The 14,908-nt window shown below is 39.7% G+C and overlaps 1 protein-coding gene and 1 long non-coding RNA gene across 3 annotated transcripts in view; one reads left to right on the top strand and one right to left on the bottom strand.

Moving 5' to 3' along the window:
• Nucleotides 1-425: 425 nt before the first annotated feature.
• On the top strand, nt 426-11,449 carry LOC135302897 (uncharacterized). Of its 2 annotated transcripts, XR_010364449.1 has the most exons (4): nt 426-3,772; nt 3,941-4,212; nt 6,487-6,568; nt 10,559-11,449. It is a non-coding gene; the product is annotated as an uncharacterized LOC135302897 (long non-coding RNA). The 2 variants fall into 2 exon arrangements; XR_010364448.1 differs by having other exon boundaries at nt 426-4,212.
• The window catches only part of SEC23A (SEC23 homolog A, COPII coat complex component), a 28,345-nt gene continuing 24,572 nt past the window's right edge, over nt 11,136-14,908 (bottom strand). Inside the window, exon 20 of the mRNA XM_064423901.1 lies at nt 11,136-12,584. Coding sequence (XP_064279971.1) covers nt 12,495-12,584 — 90 coding nt within the window. The 3' untranslated portion in view covers nt 11,136-12,494. The remainder of the gene's footprint in view (nt 12,585-14,908) is intronic.

Here is a 14,908-nt window from a genome sequence, read left to right as displayed (position 1 = left end):
AGGGCTGGGTGAATTCTAAATAACTGCGTTCACAGTCTTTATTCCTGCAGGAACTTTATTAGTCCTATGGAAGCCAGCAGAAAGTAGCAGCACAGATTTAGGGGAAAAATTTCTAGGTCATGCTGTATTCCAAAAGCCATGTACTGAATACATAAGGAAGGAGATGGGTTTGATTTTAATCAGTACTGCACTTCAAGCAGGCTGTCATCTAATCCCGTTTGAGGATGTAGTCACACTGAATAAGGGAGCTGCATTGAAGGAAGAACAATGCTGCACAAAAATCTGCTGTACAGATCAGGCCACAGTTGTGAGGTATTTCACAGCAGTACACAAACCACAAAGAAGTTAAGTCACTGGTACTTTAGAAAGCAAGAAACTCTCTCCAAATTATTTCCTTTCTTCCTTCTCAGGTTGCAGGATAATGTTGAAAACTACCCTTATTTCCAGCAAATAGCAAAATGAGCATTCTTTCCTGTAATGAAAAAAATCACTGTAAAGAGTGGAGTCGGGTTCTGTCTGGTGCTCGGGTGAATAACGGTGGCACCAACATAAGGGTGGCACCATATGCAGGCTGTACAGACGTGCTGTCTAACCTACCCCTCACTAGAAGGTCATGGGGCAGCTTTAAATAAATCCTTCTCTCAGGTCTTGCTGGCACATTGATGGGAGTCCCCAAGAATGTACAGCCATCCAGCACTTCCTCACGCAGGTGACATTCACCATGTCACCCTGCATGCAGCACCCAAGGCCTGGCAGACCATCTGGTGACCGCACTCCAGGGAGAAAACAGCTGTGCCAGGCCTTTCCCAGCATGGAACCCTGTGCCTGGAGATGTGCTCCTAGAGGGCACAAGACAGCACGTTTGGCCCTTGTCATGGCACCCCAACAGCTTTCCAGCAGGGAGAGTGTTTTCGTGCTTGAGGTGACCACAGTGACAGGAGCCTCACAGCAAGAGAGAAGCCTGCACTGGGTGTGCTGCAGAAATGGGATTTTCTGCACTTCCTTGGAGAATGAAGGGGCCAAATACCTCAATCTCTGACAGGATGCCCTGACAAATGCTCCTTCCACCGGAAACTGAAGCTAGAGCAGCCAGGCTGTGCTGCCTTCACAGGAGAGAGGGCACAGCCAGGCTGGGTGCAGAGCAGGCTCCTGATCCAGCACAGTAAGCAAAATGAGGTGTTGCACAAACCAAACGTCTTAGAGCCCTTTCCCACAGCTCTGTGGGTTCACAGCTCACTCCAAGAGATATTTCATGCTGTAAGTCAAGCCTGAGCCTCTACATCTGTAGCCACAGTTTGGGAAATCAGCTAATTCAATCACACAGTGAGAACTGCTGCTTCATGGTGCAGTGGCTCCTGTCTGCAGCCTAACCTTTGCATGTAACAGCTTCTTGGGAAGTGAAATCAAATCCTGCCCTTACCAAAGTCATTGTTGGATGATCCTGTAGTAGAAGGTAATTTTACATTGCCTGGTTCTGGGTAGGTTTTTTGTTATATCATTTTCTCTGTTTTGAATGAAAATAATATTTTTTTAAAGCTATATATTCAAGCTATTTCCAAAAACACAGGGTCAATATATTCTTACTACTAGTAATGAATCTGAAAATTCATTCCATGATCACAAGTTACCACTATCACCTTGTTCCTATAGATTTTCTTTTTACAGTCAAAATCACCTTTTTTTCATTGCTGAGCCCACTCTCCCTATTACTCATGGTATGAGGCAAGCCTTGACTTCTCACTACTGGATATGATGACCTTCAATGCCTCTTTTTCCCCATAGAAAAATCTACAATTCTGTCTGACATAGGAAGAATTTAGCAAGGCCTCCATAGTCCTCACATACATAAAAACCTTCTACCAAAATTGAGTTCTTCTGACCTGAGCCTTCCAAGCCAACAATAGAGGCTCTAATATTTGTGGAACAAAGATATTCTTTTCCCAATTTGTGTACCTTGAGTGTTGTGTTCAAAGATAAAAGCCTTGTTTTATCAAAAGCTGGGTCCACCAAAAGCCATGGCCTTATGCAATATGCATGTACAATAAACACATTCCGTGGTGTATGACATTAAAGACTTGGAGATATTGAAGAATGTATTAGCAATCTGAATAAAGATAGGTCACCTGGATCTGAGCTACATCTGCATCTTGCAAAGGTTACAAGTGAATGTCACCTTAACTACATCTGCATTGCATCAAAGTAAAAACTCCCAATTACTGAACAAAGGAACCGAAGGGAATCATTCAGATTTAAAGTGGCTCCTGCAGGGCAGGATTGTCATAAAAACTGGGTCACAAGATCTGTGAGTTGGCCAATGGCAGAATTTAGTCTAAAAATAATAAATGGATAGATGTACCAAAAAATACTCTTGAATTCTAATTACAGGCTAATTTTGTATACTACCAAAAACTTTGGCAAAAGGCCCAACTGACAAGGCAAGGAGCAGATAATGAATTAAAATTTAAAAATTCTCAAAAAGCAGGAACAAGGACAGGCAGCAAAGGAGGACTATAAAGTATTGCTTAGGCAGTCAGGGATGGTGTCAATAAAGACAGAGCCCAGTTTAAGCTCAGGCTGCCTGGGGCATAAAAGGTAAAAGGAAAAGAATCCTGTAAGCAGCCTAGTAGCAAACTGAGGTTCAAAGGAAATGTGAAACTAGTGTTTAACAGGGAAATATGGAAAGATTTTTTTGCCTCAGTCTTCAAAATATTTCCAGACCTCCATACACACCTGCAGTTTGAGGAATGAGGAAACACACAAGTGAGAGAATTAAGGACTATTTGGAGACACTGGGTATATTCATGGCTAGAGAGATAGATGGGACACAAAGAAGGATGATTAAAACCTTATGATATGATTGTCAAGCACATCATTATACGCACATGTGATCATCCAGAGAAGTCCTTGGAAAGGGGCTAAATATTGCAGTCATCTTTAAGAAGACTGCAGAAGATCTGAAGAACTACATGCTGTCCACTTTCAACTCAGTCCCTAGAAAGACCTGCAGCACAACTCTTGAGGATCCATTTCCAAACAACTGAAGGTCAAGTAGGCAGTGAGAAAAATGTGGATTTACAAAGGGCAGATCAGCGCTGATAATCTTTCTCTAATTAAATTACTTGCTATATGGACAAGGAGGCAGTAGTGAATAGGATGTGCACATCACAGTGACTTCATGCTTCAAAGCCACCAGTTTTACCACTGTAAGAACTTCTCCCATAATGTCTACAGGTCACAAGTACCATGCCTCAGCTGCAAAAATGCCTGTGGCTGCTCCAGCCCTCCACAATCATCGGCTTCTCTTTCCTGACCCTTTGAACCTCCTGTCTCAGGTTTGCCTGTTTTCACAGAATGATAAAATGGACAAGATTGGAAGGGAACACAGTAGGTCATCTGGTCCAATCTCCCTGGTCAAGCAGGGTCATCCTAGAGCACATAGCACAGGATTTGTGTCCACGGGGTTCCTGAATATCTCCAGTGAAGGAGACTCCACATCATGTCTGGGCAGTCTGTTACAGTGCTCACTCACCCACACAGTAAAGTTCTTCCTTGTGTTCAAGCGGAGCCTCCTGTACATCACATTCTGCCCGTTGCCTCCTGTCCTATTGCTCAGCACCACGAAGAGCCCGGATCCAACCTCTTGAGACTCTCCCAGGGGAATTGGCTGCTCCTCCCAACTTTGTGTCCTCAGTGCTCTTGCTGAGAAGGCATCTGCCCCTTCATTCAAGTTAAACAGTACAGGGTCCACTATTGAACCTTTTGGGATGCAAAGGTTAGTGACAGGTCTCCAGCTAGACTCTGGTTTTGCCTGTTTCATGCCATAGAACAGCACCCAGATGAGTCTTCTGTAGAGATGCTTCACTGTATAAGATGTAGAACAGTGATTAGGTGTGATGGTCCTCTTGCTCTATGAACTAATAATTCTTTATGTATTCCACAGGGTTTCGTTCCCAAAAATGAACCTGGAGTTATCAGAAGCATTCAATCAATCCTAAAAATCCTAACTTAAGAAGTGTTCTTCAGGTCATTTTACACCTTCTAGGTAATTGTTTTCTTATATTAGCTCCAGTTGTGTAAACATTTTGGGCAAGACTGTGACACAGCATGTAAAAGAGGAACAATCAAAGACACTCGATTACACCAGTAACTAACTGGAACAAGACTCAGACCAGAAGCTTCATGTATCTACTGCCGTCTGGAGGTTTGCTCAAGGTAACGCAGTGATGGAAATACTCCCACTCACTGGGAAGCTGCAAATCCATATTACTATTTTCTCTGCAGTTGGTCTGCTACTGCAATTCGACAAAAACATGAAATAGCAGCCAGAGTGCGGTGGAAAGGGCTTAGCTATTAGCATTAAGTACTGATACTCATCTAGAAGAGAACGTTTTCTTTTAACCAAAGCTCTGATTCTTCAGGAGATTAGCACACACATTTGATCCACAGAGCAAAGCAACCACTTATTCCATTGGGATCAAAGCTGGAAAATCAAATTATTCCATTCCTTTGTGAAACTGGAGGCAGAAGCTGCAAAAGTATTCTCTGCCTCTTGCAAGGACATGGGAACTGTCAATTGCAATAGGCAACACAGTATTTCAAATATTACATCTTTTTGAAATATAGTTCTATCAGCAAATGAAATGGTTGCATCTAAGATTAAGAAGATGCAGAAATCTGACTAAAACAGATGTCCTATTTGTTCTGTTCAACTTAATTCCAATTATTTCAAGCTCTGCTTTGAATGGAATTATATCATACATTGCCAAATATAGCAACTCCAAAAATAAATCCAGACTTATTTATATACATTACTTAACTAGGACAAAGTATAATTTTTCATACTGATGCAACTGGGCTACTCTGCAGACCTGTCATTTCATGTATTTAAGAATCTCACACATAGGGAACAATTTATTTTTTTGTTTAATCTGCTTTCAGTCTACTTATTAATATGGATTTGAAAGCGTCCTGCCCAAGTGTTTTGTTTTCAGTTAAAATAATCTTTAAAAAAATACTCCCTGTGTGTTTATACATGTAGTTTTGCACCATGCCAAAAAGAGCATAGGAAACAGAGAGATTTTGGTCCACCTCCTGCAGTTTGTGGGATATTTCCATTTGGGTTACAATTATGCTGGATAACAGGTGCCTGTGCCAGGACTTCAGTTTGTAAATTTTCAACTCCTTTTCAAGTCAAAAAGAGCTCTCGACACAAGATGCTGGGTAACCAGCTGCAGGTGGTCCTGCTTGGACAGGCTGGACAAGAGGTCCTTTCCACAGATCCTTCCAATCTTCACCTTCCTGTCATTCTGTGAAAAGTAGCACATACAGCAAAAGGATTCTACCCTGTAGGAGTTCACATGTAATTACCAAAATCATCCATTTTCTACAGTTACCGATCAGGGTTGTATTCTCCCTTTCTCAAGGAAAATTCTTTCATATCCCTTAGCCACAAAGAGGATATGAGGTTAGTAAGTCATTTAATCACTTCGATCTGGAAGCTGCAGCCATCATTTTGTTCACCTGTGATCAAAAGTATCCTGTCAACATGTGACTAACACATCTCATAAGTACAAAGTAAATCAATTTCAGGTATTCACAAAGGAAATTAAGTAACAGAAGAACATTTATGCACTAAAATTTCAGCATAGCCATCTATTTTATTGTAGTCAGCCAAATTATAAATATAGCAATCAGTGTACTTGGCTCAATTTGCTTTTGATGGGCCAAAAAACAGAAAACAGAATTAAGTAAAGAACTTTTTGCCATGAATATACTGTATAACCTATTTTGCAAGGGCTGCAGTAGTCTGCTCCAACACCCATTCATGGCACAGCTGTGCTTCTGAGGACTTTTTGCCTTCCTTGGAAACAGCCACTAACAACTGCTTGCTCTAGGATGCCAAACTGGTGCTCATAATCAAATGAAAGCTCCAGGGTGTCTTGCTAGCATTTCACATTAAATTAGCTTCCTGATTGGAACATAGCAAGGATTTTTCTGCTCTGGTTAGATTGGCAGGGACCTCCAAGGTACTTCATTTCACTTGGCTAACTTGTTCCATCACCTGGGCATATCACTTAAAATCCTTTGCTATTGCAGAGAATCCCAGACACTGTTACATGCCTTCAGTCTCAGCTGCTTTTTCTGCCATATCACAGAGCAAATTTTATCTTACATTTTTGTGTGATAAGTCAGGTTTTCAATAGATGGTAAAATATCTTTTGTGGCTGACATCTCATTCACAGAGGAAAGAGCAAAACATTGACCCAACTGAGCAAAGTCTCTGTTATGCAAGTACGGCTGTGAGGACTAAGTGGATGGCAATCTCTCTTTCCAGCCCCATCTCTACTCCAGTGAGAAAATGCTGGATGTTCTGCAGATGGTTTTAACTCCAAGGAGACTGTGATAAAACCCTCAGTTTCTAAATGACACAATATACATTCTTCAGAGTTCTGCAGTAAGTGAGCTTTCTCATTTCTGCTTTTACAGGGCCAAAAACAGAGAAGTTCCATTGTCTGATTCAATGCCATCATTTATGGGGCGTCACTCCATTTACCTCCTCCTCTAGCAGGTGAGCAGGAGCAAGTCTGAAATAAGAAGTTATATCCCCTCATGCTCAAGCACTGCTCACACCACATCTGGGCAATTTTCCCCCACAGTGCAGTGTGTAAACCCAGAGTGGAAGGAAACATCACAGCAACTTGTGCGGGAGGGTCATATTTTGATTTTGGCAGCATTGCCTGAAACCACAAGCCACAACAGCCCCAGCTTGGCCCTGGAGAGGCAGCTTGGCCAGCTGTTAGTACGTCCCCTTGCAGTTTGTCTCTCACATCTGCCCTTGGACAAACGAGTGTCAACAGCTGGGCTTCCATGCAGACAACAACTGAGGTAGCAAAAAGAGATCTGAGGGTGGTTCACTGCTCTTTTGGCTGTTTCACAGCACACCAGAAAAATAGAGCAAGTAGTGTTCTGCCCACCTATAAACTTCCTGTGAGTTTCCTAGAAAAGTTCAAGTCCTTTTAAAAAGGGCTAAGAAAAGTACACCCAAGGATGAATAAAGAGCAGCAGTGCTATAAACTCCTTATAAAAATACTTCATTAGCCAGGCGTGACAGATAGCTCAGTTTAAACTCTTCATGTTTCAATTAGTAATGCAAGCTAGCCTGTTATGCTGACACACCTAGCAGGAAGAAACACAGTAAGAAAAGAAAAAACAATCTGTCTCCTATGGAAGCACTTGCTTCAGGTCACACAGGATAGGGCCTTAAAATATTCACAATTCAGAGCCAAGACTCAACATATCTGCTGCTACAGAAAACAGCAAAATCCACACCAGGTCATGGTATGCAGCTAAAAAGGAGCTCATACTTGAATGCTAAAAACATAAAATCCTCTTCTTTGGTACTTATTAAATGCAAGGGCTACTTCGTACCAACCTAGTACCACCTAAGCTTTTCTGGGTCTCTGCCTCGCTTTAGTTCTTCACACATGGCTATGCTCCCTTGCTAAACTTTTACTAATAACCCTATAAAAGCAATCCAGTTCCACCTGCTATCTGTAGACTATGAACTCTGGTACGAGTCACTGGCATGCCTGCTGAGGTTGAAAGGTTGGTAACCACAAAGAGGTGAGTTCTAACCCACAAGGAAGTTCAGGGAGTTCAGAAGCTGTCCCAATTTTATTTTGACCCCACTTCAACATTTATATTATCAGGATAACTTACAACCATTATGGTTGTAAGTTATCCTGATCACGTAATTTATACACATGCTTTGAAAGTGGTAAGTCCCTTGAGCAGTTGTCTGTTCCCAGTATTCAGGAAGTGAGACTATGACAGGGCTGCCATGCCTGGACTTTGTAAGACACAGGCTCCCTTTCTAGTAAGGTATATTGCTATATTGGTCTTTGGCCATTCTCTAGCCAGACATTCCCTAAATGTGAACAGGTCCAATGCATTAAGCTGACTGTAGATCATGACATAATGTACATATTCCTCCCCAAGAAAGCAAAAGAACAGCCTATTGCTTGTTCCACACCCATAAGCCAGCAAGCAAAGTCTCACCCTGCTTCACGGCAAGTGTACCACACAGCTGGATACCTCCAGTCAGAAAAGGATGGAAGGAGACACAAAATGGATAATCTGTAGGAACTGGGGACAGGCTCCCTTATTAAAGTATGTGGGGATTATTTGGCTTAATTTTTTTCTAAAATCAATTTATGGACATTGATTAAATTGTTTATCTTTTAGCATCGCAATTCTTCCCTCAGACAAAAGCTTACACTATTAGGAACAATCTGCTATTTTAAACAAGATTTTAGATTAAATTCAGAGCAGAGCAACAGCTTCATTAATTTTTCCATCTGTTCTATTCAGGCTTGTTGGCTTTCATGTAACATTTAACTTTTGTATGAACACAAAATGCCAAAAGCTAAACTGAGCTCAATTTTATTCTGCTTCACAATCTGACAGAAGGTAATCTAATAATTTGTCTCAGATTTGGTTGAATAGGATAGGCTTCTCATCACTCACCAACTATTCTATTTAACCAAGGAGAAAAGGGAACATTGAGAAATGCAATTTCCCTAACATTGATGGCAGCCATAGGACCAGTCATTGATGTCACAGTTCCACACACCAAGATGTGAAGTTCTAGGAATTTAACAGGCAAATTACTCTAGGCAAATCCACATGCCTTTAAGCAACTTAACTTCAACTTTTGGCTGACCTTGTTAAATCTGTGTCTCAACCTGGGAGTTATCCCATCCAAGCAAGAGAAGACAGTCTACAGTTAATAATCCAGTACTTTTTCCTCAGGAAGAGGAAAGCAAATTATTAACAGTTGATATTAAAAAAAAAACCCAGAAAATACAAAACAGAGTTGCTAAAAAAAACCAATCCTAGACTCTCAAAAAAAAAATATCCTGAAGCTGTATTGCAATAGATTAAGTTACTGTCAAGTATTTCCAAAGGTTCTTAATCACTGCACCAGCCCTAGTCCTGCGAAGCAGGAGCAGCCAAAAGGCCAAGCCAGGGCATTTACCACAACAGCTCAGAGTCAGCAAGAAACCAAACAGCTGAGTCTTGATATCTTGCTAATGAAAGAACAGAGCACTGTCAAAGATGTTCTGACCTTCTTTCTAGCATACTTAAATATCTATATGGATGGCAACAATTCTCGTTTTGAGGTCCAGTCAGAAATATGTCAGAGTTTAAAGGTTTTTATACATATTAAATTATCACCCACATTTTAGATTATGGCCTCTATTGCTCTAAATGGCTTGTTTCAAAATAATTAACCACCATCCTGAACAAAGGGTAGCTCTCACACTTACAAGGTGTAGAAAACATTTACCTAATCTTTAAGACACTGACAAAAGGAGCTTTGTGTTGTGGGTTGATCTAAACACATGAATGGCATGCACATGCATATATATATATATATATATATATATATATATATATGTCATAGCCCATAATAAATGGATCCGACTTCAGGACTTAAAGGCACGGGAAACAGAAGAAAAATTTAGATGGTTATGTAGCATGTACAGCCTGTAAAGGTGTGCTTATAGACCATGCACTATGCAAGCACTGTCAATCAAATGTGCTTTTCTATATGTCCTAACACCAGACACAAGAACATCAAAGAACAGGAACAGCTGCTATATTGCTGTGAGCTCCATCTGATTTTATGATCCTGGCAAAAGTTTAACTTCCAAATCTCCCATGTTGCTCTTTGAGACAAATGTATTTCCCAGATGGCAATGCTTCAGTTTTATACATGTCAAGTGAGGAACTTCAGATCAAGAACAGATCTTGCACTGTTCTCAAACTCACAGCCTGCCTAACATGGAGAAAGCAGCACCTGGCTCCTTGTTCCCCTACCTCTGACTTGCCATGGCTGATTTTCAGTCTTTAACTTGCCAGTCCTTAACAGATCAGTCAGCACTGTTTTATCTCTTGCTCTGCAGAAGGTTAGCTCTTCCAAGTCTTTTTTCAAAAACATTTGACCAACTCTTCATCTGATTTCTGATCAGCCAAAATCATATGTTCAAAGGAATCATAAACAGATAATAATTTTGAGTGTCATGAATATTGCAGATTAGTAGAAATTCTTCACCAGGAAACCCAGTAATACAGACACTAGCAAGGACTTCAAATTGTAGCAATTTATCTTTTTTAAACCACTTTCTCCCATAGTGCAACCCTACAAACACATTAATTTTAAATGTTGATCAATTCTCAGGGAACAAATGGCTTCCTTCCCCTACTGTAGCTCACTTGACCTATGCCAATGTGCAAGAGGTATTGGATCAAGCAGATGAATGAGATGTTACAAGTTACCAGATTGGAGGGCCTTCACTAAGGAGTTCTAAAAGAAGAGAGACACAGAAGGGCAGACATGCCAGTGAACACTTGTAACTACCACTACAGGCAGTCCCTGTGCCAGACAACTGGCAAACCACTGCCCCTATCATTCTCATCCACAAAAAAGGCTGTTGAGGGAATCCTCTAAGTTACAAACTGATGAGCCTGATCTCATTCCCTGGTAAAATTGTAGAGCCTGCAGTAAGACTTATGAGCCTATGGATAGATATGAACATTTTGGAAAGAATCTACATGCTTCTAAAGAAGGAAGATCCTGTCTCACTAACCACAGAGTCTCTGAAGAGGTGAATAAGCAGGAGGAAAAAGGTGATATATCAGACATACCTGGGTTTCAAAAAAGTTTTCGGCAATGTTAAATACTTGATAAGCTAATGTTGCTAAGAAATTGGATTAAAAAGAACTATTAAAAGGTGAAAGCTAGTTAAAGGGTAGGAACTTTCGTTCCAGCACAAAAAACCCCATTCATTATCATGACTTGGTGATGAATCGATTTATTATGCAAACTACCTAACAAATAAACTGGACATATTTAGTGTTACAAAAAAAGTAGCTGAACTAGTATTTAACTTAGTTTAAATTTGCTAACTAGTTAAAATTAGTTAACTAATTTAACCACTGGAAGTTAAATTAGTTTGATACCAATTATTGCAAGAACAAAAATTGAAGTTATTCTAAATTTTATCACTACTACCTTTATTTCCACAGTTCATTTCAAGAACTGACAGAAACCAGCAGAATAAATAAAAAAGTGAGAGAAGAACATGTATTTTATTTGTTTTGAGACAAAAGGAGCTCATCTCATTTAGATCAAAGAAATGGAGAGCAAATGATTGAAACAAGTTTTTAAGAATTTACAGAAAACAGAAAAAACATCTTCATGTTTATCACACCAATACACAACTGAATTTCCTATGAACTCTCTATTCCTTTAGACTTGGCACATTTTTTTACCGCTCACTACCATACTTCACATCTTTGCTTGTCAAAATGTTATATTACCTATGTAAACATCTGTTTTATGTGTAAACTTCAACAAGTAAATGGGAAAGCCTACTAATTTATCCACCCGCCCAAAAAATCAAGTATGAACTAAATATCAAATTAATTACATCATATTCTATGTAATACTGTTTCAACAAGGACTATAGCCTGTTGAATTCATAACAAAAAGGATGCAGGAACAAAAAGCAGATGTGCAGTGTCATGCATTAGTGTAATAACATTATAAGGCAATAATAAAAAAGGTAAATTTTATTTTTAACTATACTCACCAAGACAAAAATCAAGCCTGTTCTCTTAGTTAAATTTGGTAGTGTAGGATCTCTTCTTAGCTCAAGCTGAGAGTGTTAACTTTTAGCATATTCACCTGTTACTGTGTTTGATAATAGATACTTTGGTCAAAATACATGTGGATTTAAATTTTATGCAATGGTGGAGTTTACATGTTTTTAGTTCAAATTCTTTATGTTGAAATAAAGAAACATTCTGTTCCCAAAGAAACAAATACAGCAAATGGGAAGAAATACTTGAAATTAAATACCCCTAAAATAAACAATTCATGAACAGTAATATCTCTGCTGGAAATAGAAGTTCATCAGCCTAAACCAAAAGACTGAGTTAATACTATTATACTATTATAGGCTTTTTGTTGTTGCTTTGTTCACTTCAGGCTCAGATTGAGTGAACAAAAGTAATCACATGGCAGTCTGGAAAACCAGATATATCAAAGATTTCCTTTATTGTTCAATGGGCCTTTGTACTGCAGAGCATAATCAACCCCAACCATTTTTAAACAAGAAACTGAAATCACATCTCAAAGTTGTTGCAAATGATCTCAAAGTAATTATAGTATCACAGTAATCAAAATGACTGTTCTTTTTCCTCTGCTTATAACTTAATCTACTACCTGTAATTTTTACAAACTGCAGTTTACATTAAAACATTTGCTGATAACAAAGCTTTTCTTTGAAAACAACACTGCTTTACATCTAGTCAGGCAGCTTGTGCATATCAGAGCATTCTGTCAAGAGAGACATGGGAAAGAGTAAAGGAGAAAAAAGCTGAAATATGGCTGCAGTTCATCTGTGTCTCCAATGCACTGCAGAATTTCAGGCAGCACTTGAGACAGCGAGTTTCTTCAGATGATCCATAAATACTTGTAAGCTGACATCATCAGTAAGAATGGGTGCTCCAGACTCCTATGAAATAAGGGAAAAAAAGAGAACTGATTATACACATTGTGAAGAAAAAGCATTTTAAGACACAATATGTTCCACTGAATAAACATTTTATAAATTTAGCAAGATCTTAGAAGCATATCATTGCTGAAATTCTAACAAAAAACCCAGCAGACTGTACATTTACATAAATTTTCATACATTTACATGAATTCAAGCATAAACCACAACTACATTCTCTTCCATTAACACACAGAGCAATGACTTGCTGTATAGCAAGATCTTTACATCAGCCACACAAAACTTTGGAGCTGCCAAATATCAACTTACAAACTTCTACATGTAAATAAAATTTCCATGGCACAGTTCCTGCATCATTCCTACCTCAGCAGAGCAAAAAGGAGAGAAACACTAATATGCAAATGACAAAACCAACAAATCAGCATCTGTAAATTAAGCTCAGACCTTTCAAAATGATGAAGAGGAAACAAATCCCCTAAGAGTCTGATTAGACCCCAAGCAAAGGTCATCCAGCTTCCCTAAAGAGAGGTGGTCCTATCCTCTCCAGTGGCTCTGCACTACCTCAGAGAAAGACTAAAAGCAGCTCAAAGTCATGAGCAATCAGATCACAAAAGAATTGAAAAAACCTTTTGAGTGGATTCTTGCAATTTCACAAATCCAACAAGTTCAAAATGGTCACATGTTAATTCCTATTTTTAAACAAATTTACCAAATTTAACAAAGTCAAAATAAACAAGCAGTTGGCAACTCTGCAAATATTACACAGTAACTCCCTTAAGTCTTTTGAGACCAGTCTACCACTATTTCCATTTACAGATACTGGAAGAATTCTTGAACAGCTCAACAATTAAACCTTTTTAAAGGTACTAAGCATCCATATTTCAAAATAAAACCAGAGCTGTCGGAACTCTTGTAAAGTCTTCCAAAACACAGACACAAAAGTCCTAATGAGGATGCTGAGAACTGGTGCTGGTTTTCTGAGACCTGGACAGAAACAGTTGTCAGTGAATGATCAAGAGACAAATGCAAGTGAGCAAGCTTTCTTGGATCACTACAACACACAGCCACTCTCAGGGAAGGCACACTAAATTAGCTATCAGCTATCTGATGGCAGCAAGATGAGATTACAGATGTTCTACTTCCAAGCCTGTAAAACGCTAAGTCTGAGCTCCCTTATATAAGAATCACAGAATCATTTATGTAGAAAAGACCTCTGAGGCCAGTGAGTCCAACCATTAACCCAGCACTGCTAAACCCACTGCTAAACCATGCCCCTAAATGCCACATCTACACAACTCCTAAATACCTCCAGGGACAGTGACTCTACCACTTCCCTGGGCAGCCCATTCCAATGCTTGACAACACTTCCTATGAAGAAATTTTTCCTAATATCCACACTAAAAAGTCCTCTGGCGTATTGAGACCATTTTTTCTTTTCGCATTGCTTGTCACCTGTGAGAAGAGACCAACTCCTACCTGGCTCCTTTCAGGTAGCTGTGGAGAGTGATACAGTCTCCCCTGAATCTCCTCTTTTCCAGACTAAGCACCCCCAGCTCCCTCAGCCACTCCTCACAGGACTTGTGCTCCAGAGCCCTCACCAGCTCCATTTCCCTTTCCTGGACACACTCCAGCACCTCAGTGTCCTCTTTGCAGTGAGGGGCTCAAAACTGTACACAGGACTCAAGGTGTGGACTCGCCAGTGCTGAGCACAGGAAGACAATCCCTTCCCTGGCCCTGCTGGACATAATATTCTTGATCCAAGCCAGAGTGCCATTGGCCTTCTTTGCCACCTGGGCACACACTGGCTCATGTTCAGCAACTGTTCATCAGCACTCACAGGTCCTTTTTGAAAATTTCAACTGCATCTTCAAACATCAACCACATAATAGAGACACACAAAAAGTTTATCATTATTTTCTGAAAATGCTTTCTATACTATTAAGGCACCTGCCTGATAAAGGTTAAAGAAAATCTTTATTTAGAATATTAAAAACCAAACTAGGCAATTCATCACCTCCTGAAACATATTTCAGTGGTGTGTGGGTGCCCTCTTCAGGTCAGTGTGGACTTTCAGTTGTGCAAAAAATAAAATATGAAACAATCCAGGAATGTCATGAGAAAAAAAGAGCAAGATGCAAATCAGTTTTAAATTTCTTCCAGATATAAAATTTCTCATTTCATAATTAGTACTTCAACTTTTTTTCACAAAAAACCTGCAAATGCTACCATATCAAGTACTAGCATACTACCTTGAGCACACACACTGCAGTGCCCCTGGGGAGGTTAATACACCATTTCTTATGTTACCCTAGAACTGAATTCTT

The sequence above is a fragment of the Passer domesticus genome, chromosome 6 (assembly GCF_036417665.1).
Source record: "Passer domesticus isolate bPasDom1 chromosome 6, bPasDom1.hap1, whole genome shotgun sequence".
Lineage (NCBI taxonomy): Eukaryota > Metazoa > Chordata > Aves > Passeriformes > Passeridae > Passer > Passer domesticus.
The sequence above is the reverse complement of the archived record's forward strand: the minus strand, read 5'-3'. Positions and strand labels throughout refer to the sequence as shown.